Raw genomic sequence first — 20,612 nt, 5'->3', positions numbered from 1 at the left:
TGCAACCTGGTTATCTTTGAAAAGGATAACTGCAGCTCCAGAGGAAAATTGGATGGTCTGATGGTGGCAAAGAATTAAGCCATTCATTGTGATGACAATGATAACTGTTATAACTATTGTCATTATTATTTAAAGTCCAGATCTGGTACCTAACTTTTTCCTGTGGTAGAGTTATAAGCAATGAATACCGATTGTAAAAATATCAAGATGTCAAAGGAGTCGCTATTTATGACACCTAAATATCCCTGTTTCCAGATAGCTCTCAGTGGGGGATAAAAAGCAATTGAAAACACTCTTTGGGTTAAAGTGACATGATAACAAGTCTGCACTATATACGTATATATAAGGACGTGTTCTTATTAGCTGTCTGTCATAGAAAAAGGGCAACTCCAACTAACAGTTTACATCAAACTCATTTTCGAGACAAAGAGGCTTGACAGAAAATGAAGTATCAGCACAGAAAGGGGGGATCCTGAGCTCCCGTAATTCACTTAGCCCCTAGGCTCCTGCACTTCTCATCCTTTTACTTCTCAGCGTTCCTTCAGTTTGCACTAAGTTGGTTGGAGGTAGGCACCATAGGTTTGATTGATACAGCAATTTGCATCTCAAGGCATCTCTCGATAAATACAGTGCAATGAAAGGCTACTCTCTCACAAGCCAATTTCCCCCTCTGGGCTGACTTTAGAAGCTCATTGATGTCACTTCCTTCCTCAGTCAGCAAGTGAATTTTCTTTAATTCTCAAGACCAGCTGTCCATGCTGTCAACAGAAAGTTATTAAAATTCCTTTAAAGTGAATAAAAATAGCCTAAAAGCAAATGTACTTGGAAACAGGAAAGAATCAGTATGCAAAGTCCACAAACCTCTGAGCAAAATAATGTTGATCCAACCAGAGATTTCAAACATTGTATATTAAAGATGCTAGAAAAAATAATTAAAAGATGCTAAACCACATACTTCTTAATCTTTTATTAGCAATGGCTTATGCAGTTAAAATTTATCCCCTAAATTCCATTCCTCTCTTTCACATATGATTTGAATAAATTTGGGGATGACTTCGGTTTTAAGTGGGATTCCCTCCTTTTTTCGTGCATCGGCCAGGGAACATTTACATCTCCACCAGGCTGTGACTATCCATAAGCAAGAGAAAAAAATTATCATTAGCAGCAATCACAAGGACTAGGGCCACAATATAATTATATAATTATGTGTTTTAATTTATGCAACCTTTCAGAGCTCAAGGGAGGAGATAATTATCATATTTAAATATCTGTACTCACAGAAATGGTCTAGTTGGCTCCCAAGTCCCTGTGATTCTCAACCAATTGCCTGACCTCTGTAACTGGAAGGCTGCCTGTTACCTTCTCACTCAGCCCTTGCCTTACCTCTCAGTCCCCCAGCGAGGCTCCTGCCTTGTTCCCTGAGTGGTATACAACCTGGCACCTAAATCTCTCCAAAGTATAGATACCATTCCCTGCTGCTTACATAACCGACAGTCACCCTCCTCTTCTTTATTTGGACAGATGCCACATACCCTGGACTCCTTCTGACCTTTACCAAGAAAGCTTGTATCCAGCTTGTCCTGTCCTCCCAAGACACAGCCCGGGTTTGTGCCTTGGGCTCCTGCTTGGACCCAGCGCCCTCAGGTTAAGCCGGCCCTGGTGCTGCTCAGCAGCCGCCACCCCTGACCCCTAATTACATACACCATGCGATGCGATTCAAAAGAGGCCTCTATGTTCACTGTTGCTGTGCTAAGAAACTATTTAGTAAATAGTAGTTTAAAGAAAGAAAATGGTAGAAATTTGGGTAAATTCACACCAAAAGAGCAATTAAAATAATGCTGATCTTCAGGAAAATTGTAAAACATGATGTTATAAGTTATCTAGAACTTACTCTCTGTCCTTCAATTCCCACAATTCTGAATACTTATTGGGTTCCTAATACAGTACTAGGATACTACAGATGAATAAAGTAGGAGGGAAAAAAGACCTTTGACGTAATGACTGTTAATAGGATACTCTAAACTCTTGGAAAATTAACTGGGGACTAATACAAAAAGGGCTGCTAGCACAAAGCCAAGTAGCTGGTATGGTTCAGAACTCATCAGCAGCCAACTTCAGGCCCTAAGATGGTCCACCTAAGGATTCTTAACCCGTGAACCTTTCCTTTCGCTAGGGAGCCGGAGCCAGAGCCAGGAGTGGCTGCTTAAAATGTGGGCGTGGGAACTGGGTGTAGCTATAAGAGGACAATGTGAGGGGCCCTTGTGGTGAGGGAGGTGCTCTGTCCTGACTGTGTCAGTGTCGTGTCCTGGCAGTGGTACCGTGCTCTAGGTCACTCAGATGTCACCACTGGGGGAATCTGGGGAAAGGGTACACAGACATGATCCGTCTGTTATTTCCTACCAATGCATGAGACTGCACAATTGCCTTAATTAAAATTTTAAAAGAACATGTTTAATAAAGTATATATCTCACACCAAGATGTTCACAAGCATGTAATAACTGCGGTGCCACAGCATTACTTCTTTCCTTTCTTTCCTGGTGGTTTTAGTTATTTATTTTTACTAAGGATTCTTTTCCTTCTGTTTGAGACATACATGACATTGATCACTCTCAGGCTATTTTCACAATGACTGAGGTTTATTATTTTGGAATCTTTATTATTTATATCCCTATGTTGCCTTTATATGTTACTCTGACTTGTTTCTATCCTGACCAAGATAGCATTTATAGAACTATCGGTTTGTACTTTAATAATCTCTAGCAGTACTATAACAACAAAGCATAGTAATGTCTTTGTCACCTTCACAGATAAGAAAACAGATTTTAAAAGTAACACTTCTGCCATCTGCCCCTTTAAATATCCTTGTCTGGTCCTTGGGGTTGCATAAGCTCAGTGTTAGTATTTTACCTGAACAGGTTGTTGTTTTTCAGAAACTTTTGACTGGAAAATGTTCAAATTTTTCTTTAGTCCTTTTCATCTCTTCACAGTTTCTCTGCCAGAGTTTAATACATCCTTCTGGTATCACCATTTCTGGTCCATTTCATTTTTCATTAACTTTGTCAACTGTGGTTTCTTTAGGTTTTGACTTTTTTTCATTCCAGTTATTGGAGTGGTTGCGAATGTTCATATTATGATACAAATCCTTGCTCAGAGAGCCCATGACTGCTATTGGAGTTTTGAGTGAGAACAGAGCAAAACTAGTACTGCATTTTATTCATTCGTATACTTGATTGTTAAAGTTCTTTTTGTTTTCTCTTTCAGTGACTAGAGGAAAAATCCAGGAACATATCAACGACCAGGTATTTTCTCACTTCTCATAAACTGTAATATACAATTCTGCTTTACATGTAAATAATTAAGCATTTGTAAATACTTTTAAAAATACAAAAGGCATTGCTGACTACTGGGAATGAGCAATGTGTGTATTATTGTTTCTGAGAACATATAAATCAGTCATGCGGAGGCGATCATGCACTTTCCTTTGTCTCCCCACCTCATTGCCTCCCTCCACACCCTCTTCCCCAAGGATGGGACACAGTGGAGACAGGGGCTCAGCCACCGCTGCTGGGTATGCAACCCCCTGAGCTTTTCCTGACCTCTGTGTCCATACCATCATGGCTGCAAATAGATACTTTTGTCTACTTCTCCCTTAACTAAGGTGACTCTGTGATTTTCCCCAGTTTTAATTCCTCCAGTCACCCCCTCCCAGTTAGGAGCTGAGCACCAAGCTGTGGAAATGTAGCCGCTGACTTTCTATTGTGGCCTTTGATGTCTACCCACAGTTGGTCAATGTCTTCCTGTCTGCTTCCTTATTTTCTTACCCAGTCTTCTTACTAATTTGTAACAAGCAGCCACACAAACCCTCCAAGCATGGGCCTTCACCAGCCGCTGCCTCTGGCCCTCCCCCGCTTCCCCTTCCACCAGCCTGCAGTGCGACAGTTTCTCCCAGTGCTGCCTGTGCCGCTGGACTGGGGAATGCAGACACTGACCTGGGGCAAACTGTGCTCAGGTTTCACTCAACAGCACAAATCCCCATGTCTTTTGTTGTTGTTGTTCTCCTCTGGGCATAAATTATAACTCATCCTTGTCAAGAAGAGGGGTAAATCTACATTTATACAAGTCAAAAAGTCAAGGGTACATTTTTCAGTCTTCTCCCAATGGGTTTCAAAATAAGTTCCCATTCTAGTTCCCACTGTCATTCCACCCAAATTAAGTCAGATGCCCTGTAACTCATCAAGCTTTAAAAATTGTTAAGTTCTTTGACAATATGCTATACTGCAAATTTGGTAGACACAATCGAATGCTTATTTTGTTTTTGAATATAAATGTAAATATTGACTCAAAGTAGCAGCCATCTTAATACTTGAAAATGCCCTAATTGTGCAATGAAAAAGTCAGTTAGCCATTTCAAACAGTTCATTTGCCTTTCAGCTTAGTTTCTTTATTATTGTGTTTTCAATTATTTGTGTGTACTCAAAGGGCTTGGTAAGGCTGAACAACAGTTAACCAGTGGAGTCTGTTAATACCATTCTTATTTATTTAAATCACATAGGAAATTCTTTTCCTTATAAAGAGACATGTTTTCTTCTTCTGTTTTTAATTTACTTTCTTGGGGTGAAATTGGTTAACAAAGCACTTTCGGTTTCAGGTAGGTGTACAATTCTATAATATATCACCTGTAAATTGTACTGTAAGTTCACCACCCCAGTTCTAGTCTTCCATCACCATTTATCCTCCTCTTACCCTCTTCTACCTCCCCCTTTCTCTCTGGTAGTCACCACACTGTTGTATGTGTCTATGAGGGGTTTTTTGCATTTTTTTTTGCTTAATCCCTTCATCTTTATTACCCATCCCTCAACCTCCCTGCCCTCTGACAGCTGTTAGTCTGTTCTTTGTATCTACGAATCTGTTTCTATTTTGTTTCTCAGTTTATTTTGTTCATTAGATTCCACATAAAAGTAAAATCATATGCTTGTCTTTCTGTGACTGGATTATGTCACTTAGTATAATGCTGTCCAGGTCCATCCATGCTGTTACAAAAGGTAAGATTTCCCTCTTCTTTACCACTAAGGAGTATCCCATTGTATAAATGTACCACAGCTTTTTTTATCCATTCATTTATTGATGGGCACTTGGGCTGCTTCCAGATCTTGGCTATTGTAAATAGTAAATAATGCTGCAATGAACAGAGGGATGCATATATATATATATTTTAATTAGTGTTTTGGGTTTCTTCAGATATATGCCCAGAAGCGGCATCACTGGGTCATAAGGCAATTCCATTTTTAATTTTTTGAGGTAATTCCATACTGTTTTCCATGGTAACTGCAGTAATCTGCATTACCACCAGCAGTGCACAGGGTTCCCTCCCCTCCACATCCTCACCAGCACTTGTTGTTTGTTGATTTATTGGTGAAAGCCATTTTGACAGGTGTGAGGTGATATCTGATTTCATCTTGGTTTTAATTTGCATTCCCCTGATGATTAGTGACACTGAGCATCTTTTTATATGTATATTGGCTATCTGTATCCTTGAAGAGGGGTCTATTCAAGTTATTTGCCTATTTCTTAATTGAATTGTTTGGGAGTTTTTTGGTGTTGAGTTTTATAAGGTTTTTTTAGACAAATTTTGGGTATCATTGGCAAATATATTCTTCCATTCAGTGGGCTGTCTTTTCATGTCGTTGAAGTTTTCCTTTGCTATTAAAAAACTCTTTAGTTTGAAGTAGTCCCATTTGTTTATTTTTTCTTTTGTTTCCCTTGCCTGGGGAGAAATATCAGATGAAATATTGCTGCGAACAATGTTAGAGATTTTACAACCTATGTTTTCTTCTAGGATTTTTATGGTTTCAAGTTTTACATCTTGGGTTTATTCTTGTGTATGGTGTAAGAAGGTGGTCTATTTTCATTTTTTGCATGTTTCTGTCCATTTTTCTGAAAATTTTTTCTGTCCAATTTTCAGAAAAATGGACAGATACAAACACCATTTATTGAATAGACTGTCTTTACCATATTGTATATTCTTGCTTCCTTTGTCAAATATTAATTGACCATAATGGTGTGGGTTTATTTCTGGGCTCTCTCTTCTTTTCCATTGATCTACGAGGTCTGTCCAGAAAAAGTCCAACCATTGTTAATAAAACAAGAATGGTTTGTGTGACATTGATATAATCTGGCAGTCAAGGCAAGTGGACTGGAATGCACATGTGTGAACAGTGATGACTTCACTGTACTAGTCAGTGGGGGCAGTAGACAACATTGAATGAGCCTGTGTACTGTGTGGTTGTCACATTCAAAATGACTGAGCAAGTAGAGCAAAAAATCCGCATCAAATTTTGCATTTAGTTTGAACATTCCCTGAGGAAACTATTCAGATGATTCAGAAGGCCGCCGCTATGGACAGCTGGTGATTGGCAGCTTCATCATGTCGACATGCCTACTTAATGCACCATGTCTCATGCAGAGATTTTTTGAGAAACATCAAATCACCCAGGTGGCTCAGCCCACTACAGCCCAGATTTGGTGCCCTGCAACTTCTGGCTTTTCCCAAAACTTAAATCACCTTCGAAAGGAAAGAGATTTCAGACCACCAGTGAGATTCAGGAAAATACCATGGGGCAGCTGATAGTGATTGGGAGAACTGTGTGGGGTCCCAAGGTACCTACTTTGAAGAGGACTGAGGTGTCACTGTCCTGTGTTCAATGATTCATGTATCTTGTATCTTCTTCAATAAATGTCTCTATTTTTCATAGTACATGGCTGGACACTTTCTGGACAGACCTCTTACATCTGTTTTATGCTAATGCCATGCTGTTTTGATTACTATGGCCTTGTAATAATATATTTTGATGTTGGGTAATGCAATTAGTCCATCTTTGTTCTTCTTTCTTAAGATTGCTGTCACTATTCAGGGTCTTTTGTGGTTTTATATAATTTTTGGAATATTTGTTCTAGTTCTGTGAAACACACCATTGGTATCTCAACAAGAATTTCATTAGTTTATAGATTGCTTTGGGTAGTATGGACATTTTAATAATGTTATTTCTTCCTATCCATGAACATGGTATATACTTCCATTTATTTGTATCTTCATCATTTCTTTCTTCAGTGTCTTACAATTTTCGGAGTATCGGTCTTTTATATCCTTGGTTAAATTTATTTCTAGGAATTTTTACTTATGCAACTTTAAATGGGATTTTTTTTTTAGTTTCCTTTCTAATAGTTCATTATTGGTACATAAAAATGCAACTAACTTCTTAATATTTATTTTGTATCCTATTTTACTGAAGTCATCAGTTCTAGTGGTTTTTTGTTGTAATCTTTAGGATTCTCTATAAACAGTATAATGTCATCTGCATGTAATGACAGTGTTACTTCTTCCTTTCCAATTTTAATACCTATTATTTCTTCTTGTCTGATTGCTCTGACCAGGACTTCCAGTACTATGTTGAATAAGAATGATGAAAGCAGACATTCCTGTCTTGTTCCTGATCTTAAGGGAAATATTTTTAGTTTTTGCCCACTGAGTATGTTAGCTGTGGGTTTGTGATACATGGCTTTTATTACATTGAGGTATGTTGCCTCTACTCTCAGTTTGCTGAGAGTTTATATCATAAGTCAGTGCTAAATTTTTATCAAATGTTTTTTCTGCATCTATTGATATGATCAGGTGATGTTTATTCTTCATTTTGTTTATATGATGTATATCTTTATTGATTTGCAGATATTATACCAACCTTGCATCCCTAGAATAAATACCACTTGATCACGGTGTATGAGCTTATTAATGTACTACCGGATCTGGTTTGCTAGTATTTTCTTGGGGATTTTAACATCTATGTTCACCAGGGATATTGACCTATAATTTTCTTTCTTCGTAGGGTCTTTATCTGGTTTTGGAATTGGATAATTATGGCCTCATAATATGAGCTTGGGAGTCTTGCTTCCTCTTGCATTTTTTGGAATAGTTTGAGAAGGATAGGTGTTAGTTCTTCTTTGAATGTTTAATAAAATTCACCCGTGAAGCCATCCAGTGTAGGACTTCTGTTTGTTGGGATTTTTTTTTTATTACTTCTTCCATTTCATTAGTTGCAATCTCTCTATTCATATTTTCTGATTCTTCCTGATTCAGTTTTGGAAGATTGTATGTTTCTAGGAAGTGATTCATTTCTTACGGCTTGTCCAGTTTGTTGGCTTATAGTTATTTGTAACATCTTCTTACAATCCTTTGTATTTCTTTGTTGTCAGCTGTTACTTCTCCTCTTTCATTTCTGATCTTATTTATTTGGGCCCCCTCTTTTCTTCTTGTTGAATCTGGTTAGAGTTTTGTCACTCTTGTTTACTTTTTCAAGGAATCAGCTCTTAGTTTCATTGATGTTTTGTATTGTATTTTAGACTCTATTTTATTTATTTGTGCTCTCTGATCTCTATTTCCTTTCTTTTACTCACTTTTGGCTTGTTTGTTTTCCTTTTTCAAGTTCCTTTAAGTGTAAAGTTAGATCGTTTATTTGATATTTTTCTTGTTTCTTGAGATAGGTGTGTAATGCTACGGATTTCTTTTTTAGGACTACATTCCCTGGGTCCAATAGAGTTGTGTTGTTTTCTTCTCATTTTCATGCGTTTCAAGGTATCTTTTGATTTCTTTCTTGATCTCATTGTTAACCAATTCATTATTTAGTAACATGTTATTTAGCCTCCATGTCTGTGTGTTTTTCAGGGGTTTTTTTTTTCTTGTTATTGATTTCTAGTTTTATCCATTATGGACAGAGAAGATGTTTGATATGGTTTCAGTCTTCTTAAATTTATTGACATTTGTTTTGTGTCCTAAACATGTCTATCCTAGAAAATGTTCCATGTGCACTGAAAAGAATGTATGTTATCTTGCTTTGGGGTGGAATGCTCTGAAAATACCAATTAAATCTATCTGATCTAGTGTGTTATTTAGGCTACAATTTCCTTGTTGATATTCTGCTAGATCTCTCCATAGACATCAGTGGGTTGTTAAAATCCTCTATGGCTGTATTACTGTTCATCTCTCCCTTTATGTCCATCAAGTATTGCTTTACGTATTTAGGTACCCCTGTGTTGGGTGCATAAATGTTTACAAGGGTTACATTCTCTGGTCAAACTGCTCTTTTTATCATTATGTAGTGTCCCCCTTGGTCTCTTACCATAGCATTTGTTTTAAAGTCTGTTTTGTCAGGTATAAGTATTGCTACTCCAGCTTTTTTTTTTCATTTCCATTTGCATGAAATATCTTTTTCAATCCCTTTACTTTTAGTCTATATGTATCTTTTGTTCTGAGGTGAGTCTCTTGTAGACAACATATATATGGGCCTTATTTTATCTCTTCAGCTACCCTTTGTCTTTTGAATGAAGTATTTAAGCCATTTACATGTAATGTGACTATTGATAGGTATGTATTTATTGCCATTTTATTCTTTTAACTATGTTCCTCTGTTTTTATTTTTTCTTCTTTTTATAGAGGTCTTTTAACATTTCTTGTAATACTGGTTTAGTAGTAACAAACTCCTTTAGCGTCTTCTTGTCTGGTGAGCTCTTTATTTCTCCTTCAATTTTAAATTATACTGGGTAAAGTAGTCTTGGTTGTAGGTGATTGTAGATCCTTGCTTTACATTGTTTTGAATTTTCCATGCCAATCCCTTCTGGCTTGAAATGTTTCTGTTGAGAAATCAATTGTCAATCTTATGGGAGCTCCCTTCTAGGTACATAATTGTTTTTATCTTGCTGCTTTTAAGATTCTTTCATTGTCTTTAATCTTAGCCATTTTAATTATGATGTTTCTTGGTGTTAGCCTCTCTGGGTTCATCTTGCTTGGAATTCTCTGCAGTTCCAGGACTCGTGTGTCTCTTTCTTTCCTCAGGTTGGGAAGTTTTTAATCATTATTTTCCAAGTACATTCTTAATCCCATGCCCCATCTGATCTCCTTCTGGTACCCCTACGATGCAAATGTTGTTACACTTCATGTTGTCCTAAAGGTCTCTTAAACTCATTTTTTAATTATTTTTTCCTCTTTGGGGCTATGATTAGGTGGTTTTTTTTTCCTACCTTGCCTTCCTAGTCACTAATTCAATCCTCTATGTCATCCAACCTATTGTTTATTCCCTTCCAGTGTATTCTTCATTTCTGACTGTTTTTTACAGTTTCTATACCCCTTTTCATGCTGTTTCGTTCTCACTGATTTCCTTGAACTTCCTTATAACCATTTTCTTGAATTCTATATCTGATGAATTGCTTGCCTCCATTTCATTTAGCTCTTTTTCTGGAAATTTCTCCTGTTCTTTCATTTGGGGCATGTTTCTTTGTCTCCCATTTTGGCTGCCTCTTTGTGTTTGCTTGTATGTATTACATAGACCTGCTGTGACTCCCTGTCTTGGTAGGCTGGCCTTATGTAATACATGTCCTGTGGGACCCAGTGGCATAGTCTCCCTGATCACCTGAACTGTGTGCTCTAATAATGTTCTTTGTATGAGTTATGTGGACTCACCTGTTGTAATTGAGTCTTGATAGCTATTAGCCCATTCAAGTGTGGAGTCAACCCTCAGGCTGGCTGACTGTGAGAATCAACCCTGACCACAGTATATGAGCAGTTGTGGAGGTTCTGACCACACAAAGCAGAATTCACTTCAGCAGGGTCTGGTGCTGCCAAGATCTCCTTTTGGATATGCCTCTTGTGAAGCTAATGGGATCTAGTTCTGAGGTTGTCTGAGGCTGGCCTCTGGGTGTGTTCATTTTGGAGTCTCTTAAGAGGTACTCTGGTGCAGGACAATGTCAGACACTGCCTATTACTGGCCCTGGACAATCTGGAGCTACAAAACAATCCACGGTTTGTGACGGCCTCTGCTGGGCCAAGGTGTGTGTAGGAAAGACTGAACTGCACAATAAGGCCAGCTTTTAACAGTACCATGCCTGGGGGCATGCTAGCAAATGCCCGAGGCACCCCACAGTCTGCCTCCAACTTCCTTCACCTGGGGGCTGCCTGTTAGACTCAGTCACTGAAAGAGCCTCTGTCAGTATTTGAGTTGCATGAGGTAGGTTTTCAGTGGGTTACCAGTTCAGGGTGAGTTGTGTTCACCAAATTAATACAGGTTAAAACTCAGTGCCAGTGCTGGGTCTGAGGCCACTCAGCAAATGTCCCAGGGTATAACAAGTCTAGTTGTGACCCACTGGGTGCTCACAGACCTTTGTGGTGGGACAAAGTCTCAATTGTCAAGGTGAGGCCAACAGAGTTTATAAGGCCCAAACAGACTAAGATTTGGCTGTGTGAAAGGAGGGCATGTGGGGAGAAAATATCCCCCATTCTAGGGCCACACAACTCAGCCTGTCCCAGATTCTGCCCAGAGTTTTATCTCAGCAGGGCAGGGCCACTAGGAGTTGGGAGGATGGGGCTAGTGGCTCTCCCCTGAAGGGGAGGTTTGGGGGAAGGTGGGGGCAGTGGCTTCTGCCCCAGAGTCACAGAGCTTAGTCTGTCCAGATTCTGCCCAGTCCTCAGCAGGGCAGAGCCACCAAAAATCAGAAGGGTGGGGCCATCAAGAGCCCAGAGAGTAGGGCTAGCAGATCTCCTGGGAGGGGCAGGTGCCAGCCAGGTTCATGGGAAAGCGAAGAGAATGGCTCCCACTCCAAAGCCTCAAAACTCAGTCCCTGATACCTCCTGAGTCTGCTCAGGCCTCTACACTTGCAGCCCAGGCAGCTGACTCCTCAGGAGGGAACAAGCTCCCCAGGGTGGGACAAGAGGGTGTCCAGAGGGTGGGGATGTTGCATTCCCACACGCTGATGCCACATGGAAGGGAATGTTTTACCCAACAGAGATGGTATCTGTGGGGGACTTCTTCAAACAGTTGGTCAAAAAATATATTAAGGCTACTTTTTTTTTACATCTGACTGAGCTAGTAGAATATGTAGACACCAAAATAGAACACCAAATATTTACTCATAATCTTAAAAATCGATTTGATGCCAAATAAAATCATAATGGTGTCCAATCCCAATAAGAGTGAAATTTTTTAGACTTTAACATAAGAGGGAAGGGTTTTAAGTGTATTAGTTATACAGTCATTTTCAGAACAGAGAGTTGTGTTACCCAATCAATGTCTGCCAGCTTGTATTTCTAATTCTACAATGGAATTTCTAGTCTTTAGTCTCCCAAGCAGGGAGACACTCTTCGCTCTCAAGAATCTTCAAGCAATACAATTTCAAGAGGCATCTTATACCTTCAATTTATCTAAATTTTGACAAAGAGCCAAGAAATGAAGTCACCCCCTCCCTGTCTTTAAATCACTCTGCCACCAAAACAATTTGGCTCTTAAAAAGCATTTTTGAAAACTCACTTTGGATAATCAATACGGTGTTCTTTATCAAAAAGGAATGTAAAATAGAGCACTGCTGAGCGTTAATCTTGCCCCCAAATCATTCCCACTAGGCACTATAGACTGTGTAATTAAATTGAAATTGAAAAATGGAGTCCTCTCCCTCTCCCTCTCCCCATCCCCATTAGCCAAGCCACGAGTTGCACACCAGTGTGAGAAATCAGGCTGGAGTGGAGAGAGCTCTAGCCTACTGGCCAATATCCAGCGTGCATTTTTAGCCCACAGCTATTTTACCACACCTGAGCTCTGAGAACAAACAACTGTTTTGAGTTCTCCGGAGGGAAGGCTGGATTCTTTTCCTGTGTAATTCACTGGGGAAATAAGTATGCTTTTTAAAAGTAACTTGTTAAAGCAGCTTGTTTATGAGAAGAGGACAAAAATGAGCAGTGAACCTCTTGGCAGCTTATATCTCAGGATGGGATGAATGCGTGACCCATTTTTTTCAGCTGTCTCTTTGGCAATTCAATCCGGCCACAATTTCCTATCAGAAAAATGTTCCTTGTAGAAGTGAAATCTCCTGTAGGTTTTCTGAGTAATTTTTACTATGGTAGATTAAAGATAATAGCTTAAAACAGTACCAAAAATACCTTCCAAACCAAATTAGAAAATGGGAAAACTGACTGTAAAAACCTTTCAACTTCACTTTTGCAAATTGCCTTATTATACAGTAGACAATTGAAATCTGTAGGAAAGTAACACCTTCTGTTTATGCCTTTTTGTAGAGCAGATCATTGGAGCCCATAGTGAATTAGTACAGTGAGGCAACAAAGAGAGACACTGCTTGGGGCTCCGTTGCCTGGGGAGAAGACATGCACGTTGCAGGGAACGTGGGCGTTCAGGCGCTGGCTGTGGCCAAAGCTTCCCTCCTCTGTTGCCCGGGTCAGAGCGAGCCAGCAGCGTGGGTGCTGTTCCAGCTTATGTATTTGTTTCCTCGGGCTGCTGTGAAAAACTGTCACAAACTGGGTGCGTCAAACTACACAGGTGTATTGTCTTGCAGTTCTGGAGGCTAGAAGTTCAAAATCAAGGTGTCTGCAGGACTATGCTCTCTCCCTGAAACCTACAGGAGAGGATCCTCTCCTACCTGCTGGTGACAGCTGGCAAATGTTGGTTTGTAGCTGCATCGCTTCTATCTCTGCCTCCATCATCCCATGGCTGTCCTCCTTGTGTGTCTCTTCTTATAAGGACACCAGCCGTATTGACTTAGGGCCCACCCTAATGATGTCCTTTTCATTTTACTACCTCTGCAAAGATTCCTATTTCCAAATAAGGCCACATTTACAGGTAGCAGGAGTGTGGTCTTCAACATATCTGTTTGGTGAGACAATTTAACCTAGGACAAGCTAGACACCTGAATCATCTCTACTCCATCTCTCCCTCTACCACTGGCAATGTTTTAATTAAGTTTATTGAGGGGACATTAGTTAGTAACATTATATAAGTTTCAAGTGTACAGCTCTATAATACTTCATCTATATACTGCATTGGATGCTCAATGCCCAAAGTCTGGTCTCCCTCCATACCTGATGGCCCAGTGGTCAGGATCCCATGCTCTCCCCAGGCATTTCGGTTGTGATCACTCGGATCCCTCTCCAGCTCAGCTCCTTCTCTGCGCCCAGCCCAAGGCCCCGGCTTCCCCTAGACACTCATTTTGCTTCTTTGGGGGCTTCTCACAGTGCTCCTGCTGCCGTCTCACCATCTTTCCATTCATCTTTCATTCTGCCCCACTTCACTTTCTAAAATGCCAACCATCTACTCTCCTATGCTGCAAAACAATAATTAAACAGAAACACCTTCCCCATTTTTAGCAGTGATTATTAACCCTGTCTGTGCATTATTATCACCCATGGAGCCTTGTTGGCATAGATACCGAGACTTCACAGCCACCTCACCGCAAGAAATTCTGGGTCAGCGGTTGGGTTTCGACATAGCACAACTCTCAGATTAGGCCAAGAAGGGTCTAATCTATGCTTTAGAAGACCCCAACCATCACACATACAGAAACACTTTTTTTTCTTTTTAGACTCATGCTTTCAAGTCCCATAACCAAATGAGTACACACAAAATTTTGGGGAGAGACAGGCAAGGTGTCTTGTCAAGTGTCATGAGGCCAGGCTAGGGGATAAAATCAGCCTTTGCCCTTTGAAAACCGAAAAGAGAGGCTGCTTTAGCTTCAAGGTAGTTTACTTCAAAGTGGGACAATGGGTAGGCAGACAGCATTCCTCAGGTGAGAGCTTCTGTGTCCCCCCCCACCCCCCGCCTCTGCTGGTGGATGGCGTGAGTGTAGTGTCAAGGGATCCTGGGAACTGCCTGGCAATCCTGAGTGAGGAAAGTGAGGCAGGAGGTGAGAGAGCCTGCCCTCCCGGGGACCTGAAGAGCTTGACTGGGCGGGGGCAGGTCTAGCCATTGCCATGGAGTCCCCTGCTGAGCGCAGCTTCTGCTCTCCCCTCTTCCTGAAGGACAAGTGACCAATCGGCCCCCTGGGGGCAGGTGGCCCTCAGGGAGGGTGGGGCCTCTTTAGCTTCCAGACCAAGAGCAGTCCTTTGAGACAGGCTACAGACCCTGGGGGGAAACAAGGGCCAGGTTTTGTGTATCTCGTACTTTAAAACTTTTAAATATTTAGATATATAATATGTGGGCCTCCATTAATACTCTAGGCCTCACAAGCATAGGGGATGATCCTACATGGACTTTAAAAACTCAATACATGATTCTAATAAAACACCAAGATTGAATCCACTTGTCCGTCATCTAGAGGATAAAATCCTAACCTTTGAGTGTAAAATCCAAAGCCCTGTGATCACATAATGCTTTGAAGAAGAGTCTCCCCATCTCCTTAGACTTATTTCAGATTCTGCTCCTTTATGTGAAACAGTTGGGTCCTACATACCACTGTTCCATCCACATAATCATCCCTTTCTCCGCACGCCCAAAATTTCCCATATTCCAAGGCATACTGCAAATACCACATTTCCATGAAGCTCTCCTCCTGTAACTAAGAATAATCTTTCCTTCTTCTATGCTCTTATATTATTTTTCTGCCTCTTTGCTATAGACCTGTATTTTCTACCCTATGTTGTAATTATTTGTATCCCTCAATGATTTTGTAACTAGATAGTATCATCCTAAAAGGAAGAAATCGCATTTGGTTCATTTCTGTGTCAACTATTAGACCTTGAATATTATAAGCACCCAACCAATAGCTGGTCAAATGTAAATTCTTCAGTTCACTAAAGTGTTACCCTAGCAGCCAGAGGGTCCTAGGTCAGGGAGGCAGTCTATCTCCTGTACCTCGGACGGCTCACCTGGTGTGTCATTGGTTTGCAGAAGGCAGGAACAGGGTGTTGTCCTTTGCTCTCCAGGTAAGGAATTTAAACCAAAAACAAAAGGGCCAAGCTAAGACTATACATGTTCTCTATGAATAATTGTCACACAGTCACGGCTTGAAAGAATTGAATGGCAGAGAGACCCACACCCTTATTCCATTCTTACGTTCACATTCCATTCCATAATTGCCTATAGAAAGTTAAACTGTTTGCTTAGGGCAAGACTTGAATGTAAGTGTAGCTATGCCATTCACTGCTGCCTTTTCAGTGTAGCTTGAACTTTACAACTTCTAAATTTAAAGTGGGATTGCATTACCTTGCACTATTCTTAACAAAATGGCCATGCACTCAAGGAGATGCTGTTGACTTAAAGAGAATTTCTCTTTACAAGTTTAGCAATACAGCTAGTAAAGATCCTATCCCCTAATTCTCCTATGAAATTACCTTCTAGAATTGGAAGTTGTGCTTTTAAAAAGCTGTCCAACTTGAGTCTTTTTTTAAGCATTTAAAAGCAAGACTGCAAGGATCAAAAAGTAGTGGCACTTATGGTAGTTAACAAAGACGGTCTTTCTCAAAGGTCAGATGGCTTCATATCTAGAAAATACTTAGGTGTAAATGTCAAAGGCTCACGTCTTTAATCAGAAGCCAAGAAAGTTATAATATTGTGTAAGGGTATCTGTGGAAATAAACAATAGACCATAGTCTGTGGAAATATATTGTCATGACAAAGAGAAAAAGAGAAAATGGCCCTCAGATGTTTTAAATGCATGAAGACCAAGATGAATATGATGATTGGAATAAAGAAAATTGTTTTTTAGTAATACTATAAGATCTATTAGCAATGAAATATGCAGATACCTCTCACTCAAGCGCTCAGAATGCTTCTGAATAATTACGACCAGTAATTATGCTAGTCACTCAGTGTGCCATTTCATTTTTTTGTCATGACAGCCCTATGAAGATGCATCTTTTAATCTTTTTTTATACAGATGGAAATTCAGGCTTAAAAGGTTTAGTAATTTTTTTAGGTCCTACTGTGCTATACACTAAATTATTGATAATAATGTTTAGCGTTAGTATTAAGTGCTTAATGAGCATTCTGTGTATAGATAACTAAGCTAAATTTTACATAAAATTATCTCATTTAAACCTCACAGCAGAAATACCTACCTGTGTGGTAGGTACAAATCAAGGGAGTCAGAGTTAGTGATTTTAAGCACCTCGCCTAAGATCGCACACCAGAATGATAGCAGGTCATTCAACTCCACAGTGCAAGCACCAGACACTATTGGATGCTGCTCTAAATGCCTTTATTTATAGGCGCACAGCTTGTGAGTGGCAGAGCTGGAATCTGAATCCAGTTATATCTCATTCTGAACTCCTCTCTCTCCACTATTGTGCTATGGCACTGCTTGTTCCAGAAGTTCTGTTAATTAAATGACCCTTCCTGATGACCTCCCTACTCAGCACTCCCATTTTTACACCAACACTGAAGCAATTGGTAATGAGATTCTAGGATACAGATATTTATATTTATGATGTGGTAGGTTTGTTTTTGTTTTTCAAAGCATTTAATTAATCAGAATGAGCATAGACTCACTCTGGGTTCCTATTGAGCATTAAATTATTTTTTGAAAGATCTTATTTATTTATTTTTGGAGAGAGGGGGAGGGAGGAAGAAAAAGAGGGAGAGAAACATCGATGTGCCAGAGATACACCGATTGGTTGCCTTTCACACACCCCCGCTGGTAACCTGGCCTGCAACCCAGGCGTGTGCCCTGACTGGGAATTGAATCAGTGACCTTTCAGTTCGCCAGCCAGTGCTCAATCCACTGAGCCACACCAGCCAGGGCAAATTATTTTTTTAACTAAGTGAAAAATCAAGTGAATCTGGTCTAAGAGAAAAGCAATTTGTCACCTGAGAAGAGATTTAAAACTAGGGGGGGAAATGGTACACATTGAGATAATCTGTTGCCCACGAGCAATTTTCCCTAACAGAGCCCAGACGAAGCTGACAAGGACATAAAAGGGGAATTGAAGTGGAAACGTTTGTTTCAACCAACTATAAAATGTTCTCTTTTTCTTTTATTTTCCAGAAAAAAAGTACTTTACTTCTAAGTACTCTTTTATAAGTTCTTCACTATTAGTAATAGTGTCATTATACATGGACTCGTGTAAGAATGTATAAGATACTGCAATTGTGCTGAAAAGGTAGCATCTGTTAAAGAGAATAAAAAATAGTTAACTTACCATCTAGTGTAAATGAATCTCACCACCTAAGATGCTGTGACCCAATAGCCCAGTGAAGTCTATTCCATGAATGATTTGTAGTCAACCTGCTTCTATTTTTCTTCCTCCTCTGAGTTTTCTAATCATATTCCTCCCTACTTGGTAGCATCTGTACCTAAAGATGAATAACTGGATAACTGAGAGTTTTTGGCTTAGCATATTTTATTAGCAAAATGGTTAGTACCATCATTTGGGATTTTTTCTCAACACATAGCAACAAACCTCAGGAGCTGAGTTGTACGAGTGAGGAGCACAATTAGTAGAGACCCTTCAGCATTCATTAACTCAAATACCACCTCTGTGTAGAAAGTCTTTTATTTTTTTTTACACTTTGTATTAAAGCTATCCTCAAAATGGGCCAAAACGCCAATAAAACATCATGTTTGAACATGCATTCTAATATAGAGTATTTGTCACTATTTTACCCATGTTATTCTTCCCCTTCATGATAACAAACTGAATAAAAAGCTCAAGTGAAAACTTGATAGCTGCTGGAATTGTGTGAAAGAGGCACTTGAGTGATCATTTCGAATAAAAGTTGTCATTAACATAAAAAATTGTGTTGTAAGAAGTAGTGACCGAGGGATTAAAAATATTTTGAGAGTATATACCTATCATTGTTAAGGGTAAGATAATTTTGGTGTAATGATGCTAAAATGACTATGTCCTTTGTATTTACAAGTCAAAACACCTTTTATTTAAAGTTTCATGAGAGTGAAGTTTACTATTTCCAACATATTTGTAAAAGCCCAAAAAGAAAAAAATAACAAGTAGTAGTAATTAATACTGGTACAATTATGTAGAGTCCATGCTATGCATATGGTTCTCAGAACTCTCAGGGCAGATCCCTGACTTTGCTGATACTGTGCATAGAGGTTGTATGTATCTGCACTTTGCTGAGAAAATGCTACTTGGTCCTCATCAGAATCTAAGGAGTGAAAGGAAGTGCCTTAAACAGTGTTTCTACCTCACTAGAGAGAAAAAGTGATCACACATCTCTTTTATTATGCATAAATTAAAACATTTTCATATAAATTCTATTTGTTAAAGTAGCAGTTAACAGAGAACAAATTTGGGGGAAGGAAAAGATACACAAACAATTAGAGAAAACTCAGAATACCAGTAAGGATCCCAGTATAAGCTACCTTGTCTTTATTATCCTTAATGTGGAAAAAGTTATTATCCCCAGAAATATTACATTACATTCTGTGGTTGATCATCAAACAAGGATGGAATAAACAAGATTCTTCAGTGTTTCATCACTGGTATGTGCCTTGCTCAAAATGTATTAAAAGGAAATATTTTCATCATATTATTACTGAATAATTCAATTAGGCCAATGTTCTGTGGATGTAAAAACACCATAATTTACTATGTTGAATCATTAGCCAATCAGATTTCTCTCATTTTCTAAGGCAATGGATTGACTAAAATGTAACCATAAACAAAATAGATTTTATTCAGCATAATCTACTTTGTAAACAAATGAAATTAAATCTTTGCCTGACCTAAAGCTTTGAAAATGAAAGACCAAAATTGAACACATGCTTCCAATTTTGGTTCTGTTACTAAGATGACACTTAATATAAAAGTTACAATTTAACTTCCCCTCAAGTATTCCATTCTTGAGACTAAATGACTCTTAAAAATATGTTCATCAACAGATGGGAGCCACTTATGGCCTCATAAACTCCAAAGCAAGTGAAATTATCTCAGCAAAATAGAAAGATTATAAGGAAGCCTCATCTGGTTATTTCAGAGATGATGAATGCATTGCATAGTGGTTCAGTGGTGCAATGAATATTGACAGATAATCACCTTTCTTCATAAGAGAGAAATACCAAAGAGACAAATGGTAGTGATGTATGTTTTTAATCAATCAATAAGCAATTTCAACACATGCCCTGTGTTTAGAGCTGTGCTAAGTGTGAGGAAGGATGTGGAAGAAAATGACAACCCAGAGCCTGTTCTAGAGGGATCTTCTGTCTTGAAAAAGAAGACTAACATCCCTTAAACAGTGTACAGACTAACAGAGTGCGTTACTGCTTACTTGCTTATTAACTGCACAGAAAAGATAGTATGGGAGTTTGGAGAAGTCAACAGTCAATGGATAGTAGAGCATGGAGAACATTGGAAACCAGTTATTCAGATTTGATTCTGCAAGAAACAGAATGTGGTAGCACTGAAAATTTTGGAGTTGAGAAATGACCTCAGGAAAATTAGTACGGAACTTTCTTAAAACCATATCCTGTATTTTCCCTTTTGGACCATTTCCATGGATACCAGCCACCAATATTTCTCTAGGCTACTCTGACCCCTACTTTGACTCTTACCAGCCCCCCGTCCACTCTCCAGTTGGCCATCATGGTGAGCTTTATAAAAAAGTCAATCACAACATGTCATCCCCCTGTTGAAAATCTCCAGTGGCTTATATTGCGCCTCTGATAAAACCCAAGATCCTTCCAATGGTCTCCATGATCTGATGTTCCTACAAGATATGGTCCTTCTCTTCTCTCTGAATTCATCTTATATCACTGGGCCATGCTCCCTCATGCAACAACCACACTGGCCACCCCCCGCCCCACTCATCCTTCCACCTGACCGGGCTTATTC

The 20,612-nt window shown here is 39.4% G+C and overlaps 1 protein-coding gene across 4 annotated transcripts in view; it reads left to right on the top strand.

Moving 5' to 3' along the window:
* CHST9 (carbohydrate sulfotransferase 9) overlaps positions 1-20,612 on the top strand; it is a 232,973-nt gene that overhangs the window by 192,240 nt on the left and 20,121 nt on the right. For 3 of the 4 annotated variants that reach the window (XM_054583487.1, XM_054583486.1, XM_054583488.1), the window contains one exon: positions 3,263-3,300. In XM_054583487.1, the coding sequence (XP_054439462.1) occupies positions 3,263-3,300 (38 nt within the window). Of the gene's footprint in view, positions 1-3,262; positions 3,301-4,954; positions 5,044-20,612 lie in introns of those variants that run through there. The other variant, XM_054583489.1, reaches the window with a different exon arrangement.

Source organism: Pteronotus mesoamericanus, unplaced genomic scaffold (assembly GCF_021234165.1).
Source record: "Pteronotus mesoamericanus isolate MK-2021 breed Mesoamerican mustached bat unplaced genomic scaffold, CSHL_Meso_final contig_74, whole genome shotgun sequence".
NCBI classification, from domain to species: Eukaryota; Metazoa; Chordata; class Mammalia; order Chiroptera; family Mormoopidae; genus Pteronotus; species Pteronotus mesoamericanus.
Note: the sequence above shows the minus strand (reverse complement) of the source record. Positions and strands in the feature narration are given on the sequence as shown.